Raw genomic sequence first — 22,548 nt, 5'->3', positions numbered from 1 at the left:
AGGCAAAATTTGGAATTCAGCTCTAGGACAAACTCATCAATTCAGGTGCCAGAAACTTAAATAGTTAAAGGACAAGGAAGTGTATGTTTACCTGAGTCTAAAGAGCAAAGTTCCTTCTGGAAAGAAGCCCTCACTGGAGGTGCTGGCATTTGAAATGTTGGGCAGGCACACATGTTGCTTAAATTTCTGACAGTGACTGGAGATTACAGATTGGTTAGTGGGAAGTAAAGTACGTTTGTAAATTCTCCACTGGGTGGAGTCTGAGCAGTTCTTTGAATCTCTCACCCTAAGATCTGGCCTGAACATTGGCAAGAAATTCTTGAGAGGTTCTGGGAGCCGAGCACCCCACTGGAATCCTAGGTAAGCTCAAGGTGCTGATAAAAACTCTCTACCCTAATGTTTGCTCTCTGTTTTTTCCAAATGGAACTCTCTCAGCTACAATCTTCGTCGTAGTGTTTTAAAGGTTTTTTTCTGTTACTCTCTTCTTTTTTTTTCCTCATATTCTTTTCATAAATAAAAATGGTATGACCTTCCTAAAGGCCCCACCTTTAAAAATGGGTTAAATGAAGAGATCTTTACCAATGTAATGGAAAAGAACTGATGTCCGTAGTATACCGCAGTGCATCTACTGAATACGGATACATTTGACAAATCAAAGTTAGTCCTGTTCTTACTTGAGTTTAAACAGTAAGATTAGGTCAAACTCCAGATGTGGGAAAGATATTCTTAAACAGACTTTAAGTCTGCTGTTTCCTGGTAACTTTAATTGTCTTCTTATGCTACTACATGTCATAATAAATATGTATTTAGAGAAGTGAAAATGCCTATTTCTTGCACAGAGTTTCTTCCCCTTTCATTTTATGAAACTGTCATTTCCCTAAGAAGAGATAGTTGAAACACTTTTTAAAAATATACTCGATTTTCTTTTTTCTTTTCTGCTTTTAATTTGAGGTGGTGAGGTGTTACTTAGTAGTAACATTGAAGCAAATGTATTGATTTTATAAATGTGCTCAGCAAGTAATTCATATCCTAGATATGAAATATACACTTGTAACAGAGTAATGTTACCCTTTTGTCAATGATATGCTTAAAGAATCTTGCTCAGTTGGTATATTGTTTTTCCTTTTTCTTTATTAATGAAAAACTACAAACTTTCTCAACATATTTTTAAGTCAGGTTCTAAACTTTGAACTCCCATGTACAATTTGCTCATTTCAGACCTGAATGTGAAACTGTGTACAGATTGACTATTGGGCACTCATAATTATTTATTTAACTATTTAGCCCTAGATAGTGGATGACTAGGAGATTATGAATTCCGTGATTTCCTTCAAATCAATCAGTTTTTAATTATTATACAAGTATTTTTTTTTTTTTTTTACTTTAAAGTTGTAGCTGTCTAAACAAAATTGTGAAAACACAATTTCCAAACTTAAATTGAGGGCACATTGGTGCTATCAGAAGGTATTGATAATATTTTTTTTAATATTTTTTATCTTTTTATAAAGGACCTAATGTCATTTGAGCTTAACCATAATCCTTTGAAGAAAGTAAAATTTAACTTTAAATAACATTGACAAACAGAGCAGTTAGGTGACTTGCCTGAGACCATATGATATGTATGTACCCCCTTCTTGACAAAATTAACACTAAATACATAAAATTTGAAAAATTTGTAAAATACATAAAAGTTGAAGTTTTTAATGGCATAACATTATGGCTTGTGATTAGTAATTGTCTTAGCTGAAGAGGTGAACGCGGAATTAAGCAGCAATTAGTATGAGTGAATAAACTGCATCCTTAGAGTGAGTGCACTATGTTACCCTGGGAATTATAAACTACATTTAACTCTATGTGAAGTTGTGCACACTGGTGGAGTGGGGCAGGGTGCACTCGTTTGGGAGATACTATGCCCATCAAATATCTCAAGGTACCCCAGGTGTGACAGGCCCGGAAGCAGAACTAGCCACTTTAACTTTTGCCTGGCTGAGGCTGGACTGGGAAGGATGGATTCAAAAGGGTAGATCCATTCATACATACCTTGTGGTCCTTTGCAGACTGAGTGTAGGACTGAAAAAAGCAGCCAAAGAAAAACGGAATGAGCTGAAGAAATACACACACACACACACACACACACACACACACAAATCAGGAAGCAACAGGCAAAAAAATAAAATAAAGTGAGAGGTTCAAGGCTCCAAGCAGAAATTGTACTATGTGCATTCCACTCACAGGGGTTGCCAAAGACCAACATAATGGACTCAGCACCTTCAGCACAGTTAAGTATCATACAGCGCACTCTGCTGTCCTTTTAGTCCATTTGTGTTTCTACTCTGTCTGTGCCAGTGTTTCATCTCGAAATGGAGGAAAAGGATTCTGATGCCTCATGATTATTACAAGGATTAAATGAGATACAGATAGAAAGAGGCTAATGACTATCATTTTTAAAATAAGGAAAGTTGAATTTTCTTCAAAATATGTTGGTAACAAACTAATCTCTTTATTTAAGTAATCCCACTTAGAGTTGAAAGTCACCTCCAATGAACTCAAAGGGCTGACCTCCCAAAGAAAGTTGCAAATATAAGGCAAGCTCTCTTGACTCTGAATTTCATTAGAAATGTTTGCCTAGGTCTTTCACATATGGTCAGAATGAGAGAAGGTGTGCATCTAGCAATATGTCATTATGTCAAATAACCAATTTTTGTTTATTCTCTCAAACTGCCACTTTGGCATCAGGAGTACTCTGCCTAAATGAAGTGGCTATAAAGATAAATTAATCATGATTCAGGCCCCCAGATAGAGTTCAGTTCAATAGGGTAGAACAGCAACTCAGTCTAGCTATCATAAGTAACATGTTTGTAGTAAGACTAATTTGATAGTAAGACAGAAAAGCATCTCAGGGAATTTTAGGAATAGCCAAGAAAATTGGTTCCCTGCAGCCTTGCACACAGCGTTTTGCATAAAGGATTCAGTGACTCTCAAGATGGGCTTGTCCTGTCACCTTTTCAGGAGACATAGCTATTCAATCCCCTGCCATTGTGTAACTAAGTGACTCTCATTTGCTGCTGCAATCACTTCATACTTTTCATGCTTTAACAATCAATGGTTCTGTTTTACTTTGAAAAATGAGTCATCCCATGACAGTATTCCTCCTAGACCCTAGCATTTCATAGCTTCTATCTATGATTATTTTAAATTCTTGCTCCTGTATCTAACTGAATGAATAAGCACATCTCACAGCTCAGATTCCTGAAAGAATTTGATTATATGCTCAGCTAAACATCATCACTGTTTGGTTAGAGCTTTTACAGCAAATAATTCACAGATCTTTGATGAAGCTACAATGTCTTTAGTGGGTAAGTGTCCAACAGAGGTCTAAGAAACTATGACCAGGCAATGATAATGCCAAGTGGTAGAGACACAGTCATCACTCTTTGAAATGCAGGTTCCTTTATCAGAAAGCTATAGGTGGGACCCATTTAGAATCAAGTTTTAGGCATAGCAAGTGTTTCTGAGCTTTCCTATCCATACATGTATTCAAATAAATATAGTACCTGGTAGAATTATCATAAGTGAAGTTCATATCTTAATTGTTATTGGTGTTCAGAGGAAGACAGGCTACTTTTACTCAAGACATTGTAACAGGCCTCATGAAAAATTATTTGAGCTAGGGCTTTGAAGGGTGGCTAGAATCCAAACAAGTTCAAGGGGAGCAAAACACTTTAGGCAAAGGAAATGGCATGAGAAAAATCACAGAAATAGAAAATTTTATGTGGAGGACAAATAATACTTATGATCAGATATTGAAAGCACCATTCATCAATGTTGAAATCATACACTTTTGTACAGAACCATGGATTGAAGCAGTTAGGAGTCATGACTGACATCAAAGTAAAAATCACGCAAAGGTGAAGCTTGGTATCTTTGTCTAGGAATATAAAGGATGGCTTATCAGTGGAGACCACTGACAACTGAGAAAGGAAGAAGCCCCAAAAATACAAGAATGAAAATTGAGAGTGCAAGAAGAATGTTTTACTGGCATTACGTAACACTCAGATATTCATCTCTTTATTGCCAAACAGTGTGTGTGTCAGTGAAGGTAAAAGGGGAAGAGAGACAGAAGAACAGAGACTGAATTGAATTCTAGAGCTTTAGTTCTGTTTTAGTTTTGGCCCCCAGGGGTTCTAGGCATTAAGAACAGTCTGAATTGAAAAATATTAAACATATCTTGTGATCCAATATTCCCCTATAACATAGACTCAGATATCCAATGACCACCTCAACATTTCTACTTGCATTTTCAATACTTGTTGCCCAGGATGGAGTGCAGGATGCAATTAGCTCACTGCAACCTCGAACTCCTGGTCTCCTGCCTCATCCTCCTCTGTAGCTAGGACCACAGGTGCATGCCAGCACACCTGTTTGTTTGTAGAGATGAGCTCTTGCTAAGTTGCCCAGTCTGGCCTCAAACTCCTGGCTTCAAGCAATCCTCTGCCTCAGCCTCCCAGTGCTGTGGTAACAGGTGTGAACGAACACACCCAGTCCACTAAAACTGAATTTCAATTTCCTTCCTCAAAATTTTTCTTCCCCACATATTTTTATTTCATCGTATTTCACATATTTGCCCATATCCCAAAGCTAGAAGAAAGCTCCTTTGGTGTCCTTACTAGAAGTAATCTGTCAGTCAGTCCTATCTATTTTTTCTCCAAATCTCTCACAAACCCACACTCTTCTCTCTACCTTTGCCCTCATCACCACATTTAATTCACCACCATTTCTCTCCTGAACTACTGCATTGGCCTTAATTGGTCTCCCTTTTCAACTCTTAAAACTCGTTACAGAGCAAAGTGATTTTTATTTAATGTAAAATTTTATCACATTACTTTTCTACTCAAAACTCTCCAATGGTTTCCCATCAAACTTAGAATCAATTTAAATTTTGTTCTGGCTCCCAAATTTCTTTACGATTACCTTCTGCCTCTGCTTTTCGCACATCACAGTTCGTTATCCCTCCTTCTCTCTTCTTCCCTCCCTACTTACTGCGTTTAGTTGAAAAGCCAAGCCCATGTTCACCCCAGGAGCTTTGTACTTGTTGTCATGTTCCTCCAGGTTCAGGTCTTCACATGATGTAGAAATGTTCATCTATCACTTTCTCAGAAAGATGAACGTGACCCTCTAAGGTAGCTCTTCCATGCTCCAGTGGAATCTACCTTAAAGGTTCTACCTTAAAGAGCTACCTTAAAGGATCATGTTCATCTTTCTGAGAAAGTCACACTCCAGTGACTGTGTCCCATTACTCTGCTATCCCATTACTCACAGCTCTTAAATCTGAAATTACATTGTTTTTCTATTCTTCGACTAAAAATAAACCGTACAAGGGTTGGCACTAATGCACTACCTCTTACACTGCTGTCCTGCCAATGCTCGGAGCCACATGGTAGGTACCAAATAAATATTTGTTGAAAGAGTAAATAAATTAATTAATTAAATGAAATCAGCAAAACTATATGTAAATTTAGCCCAAAGAAATTTTATTTCCTGTAATATCATTCTTGTTCAATTTCAAAAAAAAAAAAAAAAAAAACTAAACTAAACTTAGGGGAAATATAAACAAACAAACAAGCTCGGCTGAAATTTTAAAAATATGTGTTTAAATCTCCGTGGTCATTTATCCTTTTCCAAAAAGGAAATGTGACATGATGATTAAACAGAGTATAGTGTGGTTTCAAGAAACATCACACAGTCCTGTTTGTTCTAAGATAATACATATGGTGTTGACAAAGAAGAAATTTATAATTATTAACAGCACCAGGTGGATGAATCTCTTTGGTATTCATATGAACAAAATGCTAACATTTTAAGTAAAATTATCGTTTCTATGAATATGATTTTCACTCACAACAAATAATTTTGTTCAGGTTCAATATGCCCATAGTTTTAAAACCATGATCCAAGAAACACTGGGGGTGGGACAGTGGAGTTGGGAAACAGAGAAAGACAAGCTAAGTGGGACACTGCTTTTCTACACTTGGACAAAGATCATCCTTACTGTTTCCACCTCATAAGATACCTCAGGAAAAGGTTATGATATTATATATGTTTGGAAGCCACAAATGACATATTTCTAGATAATAGGAATTGAATGAGCTAATGTTTAGTGAGAACTTACTCTGTCCTGAGCACCCTTATCTAATTTAGTTCTCTTAATGTCTCTAAGTTACCATTATTTTCTTTTCTTTCTTTCTTTCTTTTTTTTTTTTTTTTTTTTTGAGATGCAGTCTTGCTCTGTCACTCAGGCTGGAGTACAGTGTTGCAATCCCAGCTCCCTGCAACCTCCGCCTCCTGGGTTTTGGGGTTTCACCATATTGACCAGGCTGGTCTCGAACTCCTGACCTCTAGTGATCCACCCACCTCAGCTTCCCAAAGTGCTGGGATTACAGGCATGAACCACCATGCCTGGCCTATTTTCTTCTTCTTCTTCTTCTTTTTTTTAATACATGAGAAAAACTCATGCATGGGGTTTAATGCTGGTTGGTTAAGTACATTATTTCTGAGGTTGGAAAAAAGGAAGTCTAAAGGGCTCTTTTCCACAGGAAAATGATGGTGTCTAGATTATGTTTTATTATTCTATTTCAGTTTAAGAGAACAACTTGTAATGGAGCCTTCATCTCTTGAGCTGCCAGCTGACACAGTGCAGCGTATTGCGGCTCAACTCAAATGTCACCCAACGGATGAAAGGGTCGCTCTCTACCTAGATGAGGAAGATAAGCTGAGGCACTTCAGGGAGTGCTTTTATATTCCCAAAATGCGAGATCTGCCTCCAAGTAAGAACACTGAGAAGATTTTTTAAATGGATTTATTGATTTATTTATTTTTTCTACTGCATGTGTTCATTATAATCTTTGAAAATCATTGTTCTATTATATAATAGAGCTGTTGCAATTATGTTTGAAAAACAAAAGGACCCTGGTGCTCTCAATCAACCTGTCAGCCTACCTTAGCCTCAAATTTCTGTTTTCTCTCCTCCTCTGAAAATGCATACAGGGTACTTATACTGTCAACTACTTCTCTGAACAATCGAGTGACTGATTGAAAATTATAGGCAGATATATTTATTTGTTCTCTAAGCACTTGGGATTCAAAGCAATTCTTTTAGAATACAATGTTAGAATAGTTCTTATATTGTGCCACTTAGTTTATGATAATGTGATGTTTGTCTTAGAGAGAATATTATTTTGTGACCTGGATATAATAGGAGGGATGTTATATGAATAGCCATCTTTGCATGCTGTAAAGTTGGCAAGGGTAAGAGTCACCAAGAAAAGAAACAATGAATGTCCAATAAATACATACTATATTTTAAAATAATAAAGTAATCTGACTCTGTTCTGGGTTTGGGGAAGTCATTTTTAAAAAATAAAACATAAGTAGCAAAGGTATAACAATAAAAAGAAATTCATGAGATTTAGCTTTACTCCATTATTTCATTAATTAAAAAAAGGTTCCCAGTTTGAATGGAATTAGTCTACCAAACTGGGTTTCACATGCTTTATAATAGTCTGATTTCATTTTATTCTGATTAAATGAGGTGCAGTTTTGGGTACAGTACTCAGGATCCATGGAGGCCAGCTAATAACATTTAGGATGTCTGGTTCATATAACACTAATATATACTATGTAACAGATGTCAAAACATCTATTCATCTTCGACTATGTACCTAACAAACTACACAACTCTGGAAGGATGAAAGAAGAAAAATATCTGTATCCAACCTAAAATTGCATATTATCGATCGAGTGAAACATTGATAGAAATGACAGCTAGAAGAGACCAAATAAAACTAGGCTGTAAGTGAAGTGATCTGAGACAACAGAAGAAAAATCTAAGTCATTCTAGAATCTAAAATTAAAAGGACATTTTGATTTGAATCTTAAGAGATAAAATACTGCTAATGAGTGAATTGTGAGGAAAACAAATTTAGGAAAGGAATTCTTAGGGAAATGAGAGATAAGGGGCTTGGTGATATGTGCATCACACAATGTGGAAACCTTTAGAAATAGCGAGGACCCACATGAGTCAAGTCATGTCTGGTTGATAGTGGCCCTGTCCTGATGTACTCTCTGGCCCACAGGACTCTTGTACTGAATCAGAACCCAGTTTAAAAATAGCATTGTGCCCCACTAATCACCAGGAAAATGTACGTCAAAACCACAGGGAGATATCACCTCACACCCTTTCCTCTGAGGACTATTAAAAAGTGCAGGATATAAATATCGGCTAGGATGTAGAGTGATTGGAACACTTTTGCACTGTTAGTGTGAACATAAAATGGTGCAGTCACTCTAGGAAAGAGCATGTCAGTTTCCTCAAAAACTGAAGAATAGAATTACCATATGATCCAGCAATCTCACTTCTGGATATATTGCCAAAAGAATTAAAAGCAAGATCCTCCAAATATATTAGTATACCCATGTTCATAATAGTATTATTCATGATTAGCCAAAAGGTGAAAGTGGAATTAACCCACATGTCCATCAATGCATGAAAAGACAAGCAAAATGTGTGTGTGTGTGTATGTGTGTGTGTGTGTATGATGAAACCTTATTAAGTTTTAAAAAGAAAGGAAACTGTGATGTGTGCTACATGGTTCACGTGCATGAACCATGAGGACATCATGCCAAGTGAAATAATCCAGATGCAAAATGAAATACCCTGGATAATCCCAATTATACCAAGTATCTAGATTAGTCAGATTCACAGAAACAGAAAGTAGAATGGTAGTTGTCATAAGCTTGGAGAGGAAGAAATTATTGCTTAATGGGTATAAAATTTCAATTTTGCAAGGGTGAAAAATTCTGGAGATTGCACAACAATGTGAATGTACTTAACTGAATTGTATACTTAAAATTGTTATGAGGTAAATTTTAGCTGCATTTTAGCACAGTATTTTTAATACTTACCAAAAATAAAAATGTTTCCCCCTTAGAAAAAAAGCAGCATTGTACATATAACCACCTCTATTATACTTGAGTTGACTTAGTATCCTAATTATAGGTATAATGTTGATTTTGATTAGTTATCCAATAGAAAGTAACTCCGAAGGACTACAACCTTGGATAAGTCATTGCTGATTCTTAAAGAGAAGAGACTGAAATTGATTTAATAAATAATTTAAATAATTTGCTTGTTTAAAAAGTGTAGTTTTGCTGGACACAGTGGCTCACACCTCTAATCCAGCACTTAGGGAGGCTGAGGCTGGAGGATCACTTGAGTCTAGAAGTTTGAAACCAGCCTGGGCAACATGACAAAACCCCATCTCTACTAATGATACAAAAATTAATTAGGTGTGATGGTATGTACCTATAGTCACAGTTACTCTGGAGGCTGAAGTGGAAGGATCACCTGAGCCCTGTAGTTCAAGGCTGCAGTGAGCCATGATCACACCACTGCACTCCAGCCTGGGTGTTAAAGAAAGACCTGTCTCTAAATAACAATAATTATTCTAATAATTTTGAATGATATAAAACTTTATTAACCCCAGGTGTTCTTCTACATCAGTGATTGCCAAAATGTGGTTCCTTAATCAAAAGCAAGAGGTTCACCAGAGACCTTATCAGAAATGCAAGTTCTTGGGTCCTAACTCAGAATTACTGAGTCAGAGATTCTGAAGGTGAGGCCCAGCCTTCTGTTCTGGATCAGCTAGGATGAGATGGTATTCCAGAATTGGGTCAGTTAATTCCCTTTCTTGCTATTCTCACTTCAGTTGCATCTTACTGTCTAAGAATTCATCCATTCAGCAAATATTTATTAGTAATTTACCCTACTTGAGACACTTCTCTCAGAACAGTTCAGAGAACCAGAGAGCAAAGCTGTCATATGAATGTATATCTAGTATGACAACAGATAATAACCAATCTTAGAAACAACTTAATTATGTGCTACCATTAGGTAGCACTTTAAGTGATAATGAGGACTGTGAAGATGAGGGTGTAATCTTACCCAAGGTAGTCTGGGAAGGAAATGCTGGTGAGGTGCCATGTGAGCAGAGATGACAGCGCTGTGAGGAAATGAGCCTCATGGAGCACAGGTGAAGCTGAGCCTGGTGGTGGTCCAAGTTTATGCTGGACACAGATACCAACTCAGGAGCACATGATGTTATAGGGGCAAAAAGATAATACATTTTTCATGTCCATCACAAGGGGAATGGCTGATGCTTCTATAACAAAGACAGGTAGCAAGAGAAAAACCCAGGGAAAACTTGTGATTTTATGCTAAGTCAAATGAAAGAAATGAATAGATGTGAAGAACTAGAATTGGAATAAACCATTATGATCTAATAGTAATCAATGGGCAGTGGTGGGGGGACTCAGCAAGGTCTATATTTTTGAATTCTTCTTGGTCTCTCTGTGTAGCATTCCTTCTCTCTGAATATAGGGCAAGGCACCTGTCATATGAAGGTCTATCAGGGAGAAGGGAAAAGGTCAGTGAATGAGCTTTCTAGGTTTTATGGTTTGCTTTAGGAGAGGATTTCAGTTTCTTTGACTTACCTGGCTGCAGAGCACAGGGCAGTGGATTGGAGAAGATCCAAAAGATCTTGTTTCTGAGGCCCTAACAATCTCCTTCAGTTCAAAGTCCTCAGCATTCCAAGGTGCCATATTTTAGAGTATTATGTTCTGACCCCCAACGGTGCTGAAAGTTCCTTCTTTTTTGTTTTGACAAGATGTAAATTCATCAGGAAACCAGTGTTTCCTATCTTATTAAAACCTTCCAAGAGCCTCTAAAAATGCTAAATCATGTCAAATCATTTTGGGAGACTAGCATAACACCAAAAACAAATGTTCTTTAGCAGCTCTGAACAATGGAAAAAAAGGAACAGAAATAAACAAGTTTTGAGCAAATGAAAGGATCACAATTCCCAGTACGAGATTTTTTTTTTAATCTTAAAGAAAGGCTACAGGCATAACCTGTAGTTTTGAGTTTTTCCATTATATATGATGTTTTCTCTAAGTTTCTAATACAATTTTATTAAAATAAGTAATTTTCTATTCTAAGATGATGTCTGAGATGTTATCAGAGAAAGGGGTCAAAAGTACTTTTAATCAGTTTTTGTACTTATGTTCAAGAGCACAGTTGAAAATCAAGCAAAGGAAAGGAGGAAGAGAGAGAAAAGGAAAGAAAAGAAAGAAGAAAGGAAGAAATAAGAAAGAAAAGGAAGAGAAATTCAGGGCATACATATGGAAAGACATCTTTCTAAATTTTTTTAAATCATAAATATTCCTGTTTGAAACATCCTTATACCTAAATTTCTGAAAGCATATTGGATAGCCCCATAAGATTTATGGCTTTTATGTGGTCACAAGACAAAGACAATCTTTTTCAGAGTGTCAAACTGCCATCCAGGAAACCAGGTGTGCAAATTTACATTTCCTCCAACAGTAAAGACAATTGCCTCACTGACTTTGGGGATTAGTAGGTTTGTTTTTGTTTCTACTATTTGGGGCCAGGGTCTTGCTCTGTCACCAAGGCTGGAGTGCAGTGGTGTGATCTCAGCTCACCGCAGACTTGACCTCCCAAGCTGAAGTGATCCTTCCACCTTAGCCCCCAGAGTAGCTGAGACTATAGGTACATGCCACCACACCTGGCTAATTTTTGTATATTTTGTTGAGGCGGGATTTTGCTGTGTTGGCCAGGCTGGTCACAAACTCCTGGACTCAAGCAGTCCTCCTGCCTCAGCTTCCCAAAGTGCTGGGATTACAGGTGTAAGCCACCAGGCCAGGCAGGATTAGCAGTTTTAAGAATATCTGCTCATTAGATAATAAAAAAATTGTTCCATTCTTGTTTGAATTTGCAATTCTTAGACAACCTTTGGAGATAGTATTCATAAACTCCTTGACCATTGCTTTTCTTTTTGTCTTAAGTTGCTCTTAATGTAGAAATTTAGTTTAAAACTAAAATAAATATGTGGTAATTTTAAAATTATTTTTTCTCTTAAGGATATAAATTCCTTCTTTCATGTATCTTAGGGATTTTAAATGAAAATGTCCAGTCTATATAGCAGGCTAATAGCAGAACCAGAAATGGGCTCCAAATATTGTGACTGCTAGCCCAGGTCTCTTGACTCAATCCTGCTTTTGCTTTTTTTTTAAATTATTCAATTGAAATATAATTTATGGACCATAAAATTCACCCATTTTAAGTATACAATTTAATAATGTTTAGTAAGTGCATACGATTACACTACCATCATAATCCAATTTTAGAACATTTCTTCATTCCTCTTTTTTATCTCTAGACTAGGCAACCAGTAATCTACTGAACTTGCCATTATTTTGACCTGTATAGAAAATTATTAACTCAAGGAAATTTTTTACTAGTAAACTATATTTGGAAATTTGTTTTTTAAAAAGCCAGTGCTCCTTTCACTATTCTTTTCATAGTCAGATAATCCTCTACTTCAATCTTACCACATATCCAGGAGAGAGATCAGTAAGTTGACAATCAACTTTAGTAGACTTTAGTAAGTAGATATAAATTTAAAGTCATCCAAACAAGATCATCTGGTACTTTACCCATGTAATTATTTGGCCTCGGATATAACTGGGATAACAAAATAGTCATGCTTAAGTCAGTCTCCAGGGCTTCCATATAACGTCGTAGAGAGCCTCTTAAACGCAACTGTTTGGAGGCTTAGAAGGCTGCGACAGATATGAGGTATCAGTGCATGAAATATAGGAAAGCATACTTTTCTCTATAAACTAGAATTCTTTTCTCAACAACAGACAAAGATATGTTAAATAAATGATTTTATCCAGCTATAAAAGGACATGTATTTATAACGAATTTTAATAATCTAGTAAATCTCTAATTTTCATAAGAAAAGCAATTAAGCATATTCCTTAGTTAGAAGTTTCATTTTATAGGCATTGCAACTTTTTTTTTAGATGGGGTCTTGTTCTGCCTCTCTTTGTCACCCAAGCTGGAGTGTAGTGGTGCAATTTTGTCTCACAACAACCTCCACCCCTCTGAGCTCAAGGAATCCTCCCTCCTCACCCCACACCCCAATTAGGTGGGACAACAGATGCATGCCACTACACCTAGCTAAGTTTTTATATTTTTGGCGGAGATAGGGTTTTACTGTGTTGCCCAGGCTGGTCTCAAACTCCTGAGCTCAAGTGATCTGCCCATCTCAGCCTCCAAAGTGTTGGGATTATAGGCATCAGACACAGCACCTGGCCAACATTACAAACTTTTCATGGTACTTGAATTCTGCATTTTAGTGGCAATATTTGTTATCTTGTCATCTCATTTGCATCGGATTGTCTGCTCCCTGAGTGTAGGGACTGTCTTCTTTCTCTGTGAATGAGTGAGAGTCACCTAGGCAGACCTTAGAGTAGGGTGAGGTCCAACCACAAAGAGGGAACAGCATTTGCAAACACGCAAGAGAAAACATAGTTGCTTTGATCCATAAAAATAGTTTTACACGATCAAAGTATGTCACGTAAAAAGCTGGGTGTGGGTAAATAGTAAATAATAAGGTATAGAATAGGGAATGTAGGGTACTAGGATAATTGATATAATAGGGTGGATAGTAAATGAGTGCTTCAGAGTAAATCTGAAGAAGTAAATGTAATAGAAGTGGATTAAAAGGAAAATATTCAATAAATATATGAAATACTTACTAAACAAACCTGATTTAATAGTAGGAGAGACATAGCATGAGCCATACGTTCTGGTTTATGTGAATAGTGGTGATATTCACTGATACAATTAACTCGTTTGGGAGCTAGTCATTGAAAGAGAAATTTGTTTTTTCTTTGTTCGTTTGCTGCTCTGTCACCTGTGGCCTTGACCTCCAAGTCCAAGAAGGCGGCAGCTGTTACAAGCAGTGAGAAGCAGACAGGGACAAAGAAGAAAAGACAAATATGCATGTGCGCTCTCCCTTGAGAAAGGTTTCAGAGGTTGCCTTGTGACCTGTTCACCTAAGCCCCCGGGCCAGTGTTTGGTCACGGCCTTGCCTATCTGCAAAGAAGACTGAGTGTAAAACACAATTTTTGTTATTGTGGCCACATGCAAAGCTAACAATTCTATTTCTGTAAAGAAAAAATGAAATGGCACTTAGGGTACAGCTAGCAGTTGAGTTTAGTTAGAAGGTAGTAATGTGACAGTCATCATCATTCAGGTAATAGTTGAAACGGTATGGATGGTATTATCTAAGCATCATACCTAAGTGAGAAGAAGGTGGTGGAAACAAAATCCTAAGCATTGACAAAGAACTCTAGAAAGAGCCAGAGACAGAGAAGAACAAGGAAAATGTAGTATTCTAAAACCAAGGGAAGCGACACATTCAAAGAAATCAGAGGGCTTGCCATCACTAGCTATCACAGAGACTGTATAAGCCTTTCATTTTAGCAGTCAGGAGAGATTTATTAAATTGCCTCAACTTTAACAGCTTCACTGGAATGACATGGGGGGAAACTTCATGTCATTTATTTCTAGGTGTCATTGAAGGAGTAAAGTATTGGAAATGAGATTTTAGACTTCTTTTCCAAAAAACCTTGCTATAAAAGGAAACCTGGCAAGGAACAACAGGAAATGAATGAATGCTTTTTCCAAGGAAGGTAGGGGCTTGAATATGATTACGCATTGAGAAGAAGGTATGGGAAAAAGAGAAACAGACAGGCAGATAACAGAGGTAAACCCTATTTTCAGCCGAGCAGAGTCTGTACTGGGTCTTTTGTCTATTTCCACCTTTTTCAGTTCATGGAACCCGATATTCTAAGATAATGCAAATTGCTGAAGATCACCTTTGTCTACTCTCTAAGGATACATTGGCATCTATGTCTAAGGTCAGCATTAGACAGATTGAGGTTTTACAAAGAAATCTCAAGATCCCAACCAAGTGTTCCATATTTTTGGCAATGTGATACCAGGCATACCTCAGCCATAGGACAAAGGACTGGGAATAGAAAGATTCTTACCAGGAAAGTACACTTTCACTTTGCTGGGACAATGTTTGGTCTTTTCTGTCTTGTCTTGCGAACTCTTTCCTCAAGGGATTTTATCCACAAAGGTGTGGAAAATCTCTTTTGGAATCCTCGAAATACAAAGTATTTCTCCCTCAGATGCCATACCACCCACCAATCTAGGCCTCAGAGAGAACTAATGTGTTCCAAATTAGACAAGAATATCTAAGGAGTGTGTGCAAGCGGACTGTAGTGATCCCACATTTTTCTCCCTCTTACTCCTGAAATTATAGGAAAAATATTCAAAGTCCAAGAAGCTTGTTGGGAGCATAGCCTTGTATGGGGCATCCCTATTGGAAAAATGATATGAATATTTCCTCAGTACACCACCAGGAAATTTAATATTACGAGGTATACAGTAACACAAAAAAATCTTCACTCACCACATTCTGAATAATAGTAAAGAGAAGAATACACTTTTTTATTTAGTAAAATGCACAAATCATACATCTCTATGAATTTTACAACATGAGCACATCTGTGTAACAATATCCTACATCAAGAAGCATAGCATCACCAGCACTTGCGGAAACTGCCTCGTACTCACCTTCAGGTACTACCTCTTCAGGGTTAACCAGTGTTTCTGTAGCCAGTATTTGAGTATCAGTTTCTGAAGTTTCACCTAAAATTTACTCCAAGTTCTTATTTATTCAAAGACCCAAACATGTGGATCTGGTCTAACGTATGTGAATGCCACAACTTAAACATATATTTAAGAAAAAAGGTTTAATAGAAAATAGGTTTCAAATAAAAATATGTACGTTTCCATATAGAGAGAGAAATGGAATATTTATTTGTTTGTTTGTTTGTTTTTGAAATGGAGTTTCAGTCTTGTTGTCAAGGCTGGAGTGCAATGGTGCAATCTCAGCTCACCGCAACCTCCACCTCCCGGGTTCAAGAGATTCTCCTGCCTCAGTCTCACGAGTAGCTGGATTACAGGCATGTACCACCATGCTCAGCTAATTTTGTATGTTTAGTGGAGACGGGGTTTCTCCATGTTGGTCAGGCTGATCTTGAGCTCCTGACCTCAGTGATCTGACTGCCTCAGCCTCCCAAAGTGCTAGGATTACAGGTATAAACCACCGTGACTGGCCTACTTTCCTTTTTAAACTAATGTCATAGTTCAATTATTTAAGCCAGATGGTTAAAACTAGTTCTTTTTGTTCAAGTGCATGACTCACCCCTGTAACCCAGCACTCCTTGGAAGGCTAAGCCAGGAGGGTGGCTTGAGTCCAGGAACTCAACATCAGCCTGGGCAACATAGTGAGAACCTGTCACTACACACCTTTTTCTGTTCATAATTCTATTTAACAAGTGCTACTGGACAGCCACTAATCTATTTTATATCCCTATGTCTATTTTATATCCCTATTGTCTTTTCCAGAATATATGCAGAATATTATCTTTTCCAGTATATATGAAGAAATTATATACTGTATTCAGTCTTTATACTGATTTCCTTTATTTAAGGAAATGCCTTTGAGATTAGCAGTTATGTCAATGAAGTGTTTCTTTTTATTGCTGAATAGTCTTCTACCCTAAGAATGGACTGCATTTATTCATTTGCCCACTAAAGGGCATTTCAGCTGTGCCCAGCTTTGGTGATATGAATAGCTACTATAAACATTCATGTACAGGATTTTATGTAAATGTAAATTTTTTATCTAAAATTATTTTAAGATCAGATAGTAAATATTTCATTTTTAACAGGTCTCATGTATTCTTTTTTATTTTTATTTTTTTGAGATAGGGTCTTGCCCTGCCACCCAGGCTGGAGTGCAGTGGCATAATCACAGCTCACTGCAGCCTTGATCTCCCAGGCTCAAGTAATACTTCCATCTTAGTCTCCTGTATAGCAAGAGCTACAGATGTGCACCACCACACCAGGCTGTTTTTAACTTTTTGTAGAGATGAGGTCTCACTGTGTTGCCTAGGCTGATCTTGAACTAGACTCAAGCAGTCCCTATTCCTTGGCCTTTCAAAGTGCTAGGATTACAAGTGTGAGCCACTTCACCTTGCCAGGCCTCATATATTCTTTCTCTTCTTTTTTTTCCTTTGTCATTTCCTAGTTTTTCTTCTTCCATTTATAAATGTGAAAACATTCTTAGCTTTCAGGCCATACAAAAACAGGTCACGGGCTTGATTTGGAACTCAATCCACAATTTGTCAAGTCCTGTTTTAGAATGTTACAAGTTGATTGCTGGAGCATATTATAGGTATATTTTTAACTTTAGAAGAAACTGACAAACTTTTCCAGAGTGGCTGTACCATTTTGCATTTTGCATTGCCACCATAATGTGTGAGAATGTCTGTTGTTCCCCATCTTCACCTCCAGTTGGTATTGTCAGGTTTTTTTGTTGTTTTGTTTTTAGTCATATGTGTATGTAGAAGTATCTTATTTTGGTATTTATATGCATTTTCCTAATGGCTGATGAACTCAACATTAAACATTGCATAAGCTTATGTACCATCCATACTCTAGAGAAATGTCTCCTCAAATCTTCTGACTACTTTTTTTTTAATTGGAATTTCCTTTGTTGAATTTTGTTTTGGGGGGAGTTTGGAGCCCTTTTTTATTATAATTTTTAAGAGATAGTCTTGTTCCATTACCCAGGCTGGAGTGAAGTAGTTAGAGCTCACTCCATCCTTGACCATCTTGGGCTCAGGTAAATCTCCTGCTTTAGCTTCTCGAGTAGCTGAGACCAGGCATGTGCCACCATGCCTGGCTAATTTTAAGAGGCAGGATCTCACTTTGTTGCCCAGGCTGGTCTTAAACTCCTGGTTTCAAGAGATCCTCCCATCTTGGCCTCCCAAGGTGCTCAGACAACAGATGTCAGTCATGTTTTTTGTTTTAAGAGTTCTTTATACATTCAGGGTACGAGTTGTTTGTTAAATAAGTGATATGAAAATATCTTCTCACAGTCTGTAACTATCTTTCTAATCTCTTGTTAGCATCTATAACAGAACAAATGATTTTAACTTTGAGGATGCACAATGCATTTATTTTTTCTTTTATGGACTGTGCTTTAGGTACCATGTCTAAAAGCTCCTCACCTAAGCATCAGTCCTAAAGATTTCTTTGGCCCATAATTTATTTAGAAGTATGTTGTTTTATTTCCAAATCTTTGGACATTTCTCAGTTTTTTTTTTTATTATTATTGATTTGTAGTATAATTCTATTGTGGTTAGAGAACATTTGTTAAGGTTTGTTTTTGATTCAAGACAATACTTTCTCTTAATGCCTCTCCATGTGCATTTAAAAGAATATTTATTCTGCTGCTATTTGCTGGAGTGTTCTTTAAAAGCCAGTTACATTTATTTGCTTCATGGTGTTTTACAGTTCTGGGGATTATTTGTCTACTGATACAATGTAGACCTAGTTCCTCAGAGGACCCTGGTCACAGATTTATGGACATAATCATAAATCCCACTTAAGCACTATTCCAAATTGCTGAAACTCAATTCAATATTGCTAACAACAATAACAACAAAACAAATAAATCACATTAGTACCACAGTTATTAAGATTGGGACAGTTTTACAATTAGACAGTTTTTACCCAACAAATTCATATTAGATCCTTGTATTTTTCTTGGTAATACTAGAGATCCAAATAATCAAACCATAAATGAAACAAACACAGCTGAAATCTTTATGCTTTCTATTACTAATTATAATACAATCAGCAACAATTTCAGGTTCACCAATCTGCAGAAACATTGTATATCTTTAGGGATATGCTTTTCTTCTTCTTCTTTAAATTTGGAAAATAAATTCTTGGTTAAAAAAATAAGCAACACTCAAATTTCTCAAATGAACAGTTAGAATTTTAACCTATGATTTCTAATCAGAAGAGCATTCCAATAAAACCCTAAACTCACTTGGCCTTTTAGTAGAGTAATATTTTCACATACAGATGTGGAGGAAAATATGTTAAATGTAAATTCCTTTTTCTTCTCTCTATTCATTTATGTATCTACTTATTTGAGACAGGATGTCTCTTTGTCACCTAGGCTGGAATCCAGTGGTGCCATCAGAGCTCACTGCAGCCTCAACTTCCTGGATCCAAGAGCTCCTCCCACTGCAGCCTCCTGTGTAGCAGGGACCACAGGCATGCACCACCAGGTGTGGTTAATTTAAAAAAATTTTTTCCCAGGCGTGGTGTCCAGCTCCTGGGCTCAAGTGATCTACCCACCTTGGCCTCCCAAGATGCTGAAATTATAGCATGAGTCACTGCACCCAGCTGAATTCTTTTCAAAACCAGTAATCCACACATTTCTCATAGAAGCTAACTTCAGCAGAGATGTTTGTTCTTTATATATATATATACTGCTTTACTGCCAGGCCAAAAAATTGTCATCAAGATCCTAGCAATTGCTTCAACCAGTCCCAGGACTTCACTTCCAAAATAGCTATTTAGCATCAAATGTGCTCTTAAATCATAGACCACAACTTTGATGAGCTTTAATTCTTAGCTGTGTCTTAGGATTTTCCTAAAATATGAAAGGTAGGAAGTTGTATTCCCTAGTTCAAGGGGGAAAAAATCAATTTAGATTCAATGGTATATAAACACAAGAAATATTTACTTCAAAAAAATTGTTATAAAGCAAAATATGTTACAAACTAATTTTTCATTCTGAACTAAAATACCTAGCTAGTAATATTGCAAAAATAAACATTAATTATACAGAAAGAATTAATGAGAGGAAATGCTGATACTTCAAATATTCTTTACACAGACAAGCCATTTAAAAAAATATTAGAGCTTTTCTTTGCTTTTTCATCAAAAGATATTGTTACTTCTAGATTTCCACTTCAATTTGTAAAAAGAAAAGGAAAATATATTTAGTTTCTTTTTATTAAACTTACACCTGATTTTCAATATGAGTTTGTTCATTGAGTGTTTGTGTATGTGTGAGTTTGGGAGTTAGAAGTATGCTGAGATTTTTATTCTTTAACTCTTGGGGCAACTGGGCTGGGCCCTTCACCTCTGTCCTAAAGTAGCCTTTTAATTTTATTACAAATGGCAAACAGTGTAATTTTCTGTATGTTTCATCCGTGAAAAGTATTGGAAAGTTTTGAATTCATATGTATTTTATTACTGAATTTTAAAATATTTAAAATGGACTTAAGTAAATCTTAAATTACAGTAAACTTATGCTGTATTAAGTTGAAGGTAAGCTACCTTCTGTGACCTTGGGTAATTTAATTAAATTGAGGAGTCTCATTTTTTTGGTTGTTTACTTTTTGTTTTGTTTTTAATGAGTTTTAAATTAAGTGCCAGGCCTTCTGAAGTGAGTTCGCATAAGGAATTGGTTGGGGGATCTTTTTTAAGAATATGCCTATATTAGAGTCCGACACCAAAAAATTTAGAGTTTCTGAGTCAAACCCAGGGACTGTGATAGCCCAATATCTAAGTCCTTATAAAATATAAAATACTCTATTTTCTAATTACAGAATTAAAACAAATTATTTCAGGAATATTATTATTACCAGTTTTAACAGTAACATACCTGTATATGTATAATATTAACATGAATGGCAGTCTATGCCATTCAAACACAGACTATCTGGTACCTGTATTTAACAATGTATTTACAATTGTGGTCATGTATGGCCAATGTTGATTATGTTAATAGGATGTTCCAAACATATATCAAGTGCTTTTTTTGTGGAAGTCATTTTGATAGATAATCCATATATGTAGAAGATACAAATCTTTACACAAAAGCTTTAACATAGTTGCAATTCAAATTAAAATTAGCTTTATTGGGATGCCAACAATGAATATATTAAGGGGGCATACAGGCGTAACTCATTTTATTACACTTTGCTATTTTGTATTATTATTTTTTTAATTTCAACTTTTATTATAGTTTCAGGGGATACATGTGCAAGTTTGTTATATGGGTAAATTGCATGATGCAAAGATTTGGAGTACAAATGATCCTGTTACCCAGGTAGTGAACATTGTACCCAATAGGTAGTATTGTTCCTACCTTTATAGCTATATGTACCAAATGTTTAGCTGTCATCTAAAAACGAGAACATATAGTATTCAGTTCTCTGATCATGAATTAATTCACTTAAGATAATGGCCTCCAGCTACATCCATGGTGTTGCCAAGGACATGATTGCATTCTTTTTATGATTATGTAGTATTTCTTGGTATATTTGTAGCACATGTTCTTTGTCCAATCCACCACTGAAGGACATCTAGATTAATTCCATATCTTTGCTTTTGTGAATAGTTCTGCAGTGAATCTGCAAGTGCTTGTGTTCTTCTAGCAGAACAATGTATTTTCCTTTAGGTATATACCTGGTAATGGGATTGCTGGGTCAAATAGTAGTTCTATTTTAAATCCTTTGAGAAATCTCCATACTACTTTCCACAGTGGCTGAACTAATTCACATTCCTACCAATGATGTACAAGTTTTTGTTTTCTTTGCAACCTTAGTTTTTGATGTTTTAGTAATAGCCATTCTGAGTATTGTGAGATGGTCTCTCATTGTGGTTTTGATTTGCATTTCACTAACAATTAATGATGTTGAGCATTTTTTCATATATTTGTTGGCTGCATGTATGTTTTCTTTTGAGAAGTGCCTATTCATGTTCTTTGCCCATTTTTTAATGGAGTTATTTGTTTTTCGCTTGTTGAATTGCTTAAATTCCTTATAGATTCTAGATATTTGATCTGTGTAAGGCACAGTTTGTGAATATCTTCACCCATTCTGTAGGTCTGTTTACTCTGCTGACAGTTTCTTTTGCTGTGCAAAAGCTCTTTAGTTTCATTAGGTCCCACCTGTCAGTTTTGGAGGTTTCTTGAAATTGCTATTGAGGACTCAGTCACAAATCCTTTGTCAAGGCCACTGTCCAGGATGATATTTCCTAGGTTTTCTTCTAGGAATTTTACAATTTTAAGCCTTACATTTTAGTCTTATCCATCTTGAGTAAATAATTGTATATGGTGAAAGGTAGGGGTCCAGTTCCATTCTTTTGCATATTGCTGGCAAGTTATCCCAGCATCACCTATTGAAAAAGAGTTCTTACCCCATTGCTTGTTTTTGTCAAATTTGTCAAAGATTAAACTGTTGTAGATATGTGGTTTATTTTGGGTTCTCTATCATATTCCATTGGTCTATGTATATGTTTTGGTCCCAGTACCATGCTGTTTTGGTTATTGTAGCTTTATAGTTTGAAGATAGGTAATATGATGCCATCAGCCTTGTTGTTTTTGCTTAGGATTGCTTTGGCTATTCAGGCTCTTTATTGGTCACATATAAATTTTTAGAATAGATTTTTCCATTTCTGTGAGAAATGATGTTAATAGTTTGATGGGAATAGTTTTGAACCTCTAAATTGCTTTGAGCAATATTGTGGTTTCTATAATATTGATTCTTCCAATCCATGAGTATGGAATGTTTTTCTATTTGTTTGTGTCATCTATGATTTTTCTTTGAGCAGTGTTTGTAGTTCTCCTTGTAGAGATCTTTCACTTCCTTGGTTAGATATATTTTTTGGTG

The 22,548-nt window shown here is 36.3% G+C and overlaps 1 protein-coding gene across 3 annotated transcripts in view; it reads left to right on the top strand.

The window, feature by feature from the left end:
• Window positions 1-144: 144 nt before the first annotated feature.
• KYNU (kynureninase) overlaps window positions 145-22,548 on the top strand; it is a 146,317-nt gene continuing 123,913 nt past the window's right edge. Inside the window, exons 1-2 of one of the 3 annotated variants that reach the window (XM_012473460.3) lie at window positions 145-360; window positions 6,637-6,824. In XM_012473460.3, the coding sequence (XP_012328883.2) occupies window positions 6,656-6,824 (169 nt within the window). In that variant the 5' untranslated portion in view covers window positions 145-360; window positions 6,637-6,655. The remainder of the gene's footprint in view (window positions 361-6,636; window positions 6,825-22,548) is intronic. The other 2 variants (XM_012473461.3, XM_064382801.1) reach the window with 2 other exon arrangements.

This window comes from Aotus nancymaae, unplaced genomic scaffold (genome assembly GCF_030222135.1).
Source record: "Aotus nancymaae isolate 86718 unplaced genomic scaffold, 86718_ANA_hifiasm-v0.15.2.pri h1tg000029l, whole genome shotgun sequence".
Taxonomy (NCBI): domain Eukaryota; kingdom Metazoa; phylum Chordata; class Mammalia; order Primates; family Aotidae; genus Aotus; species Aotus nancymaae.
The sequence above is the reverse complement of the archived record's forward strand: the minus strand, read 5'-3'. Positions and strand labels throughout refer to the sequence as shown.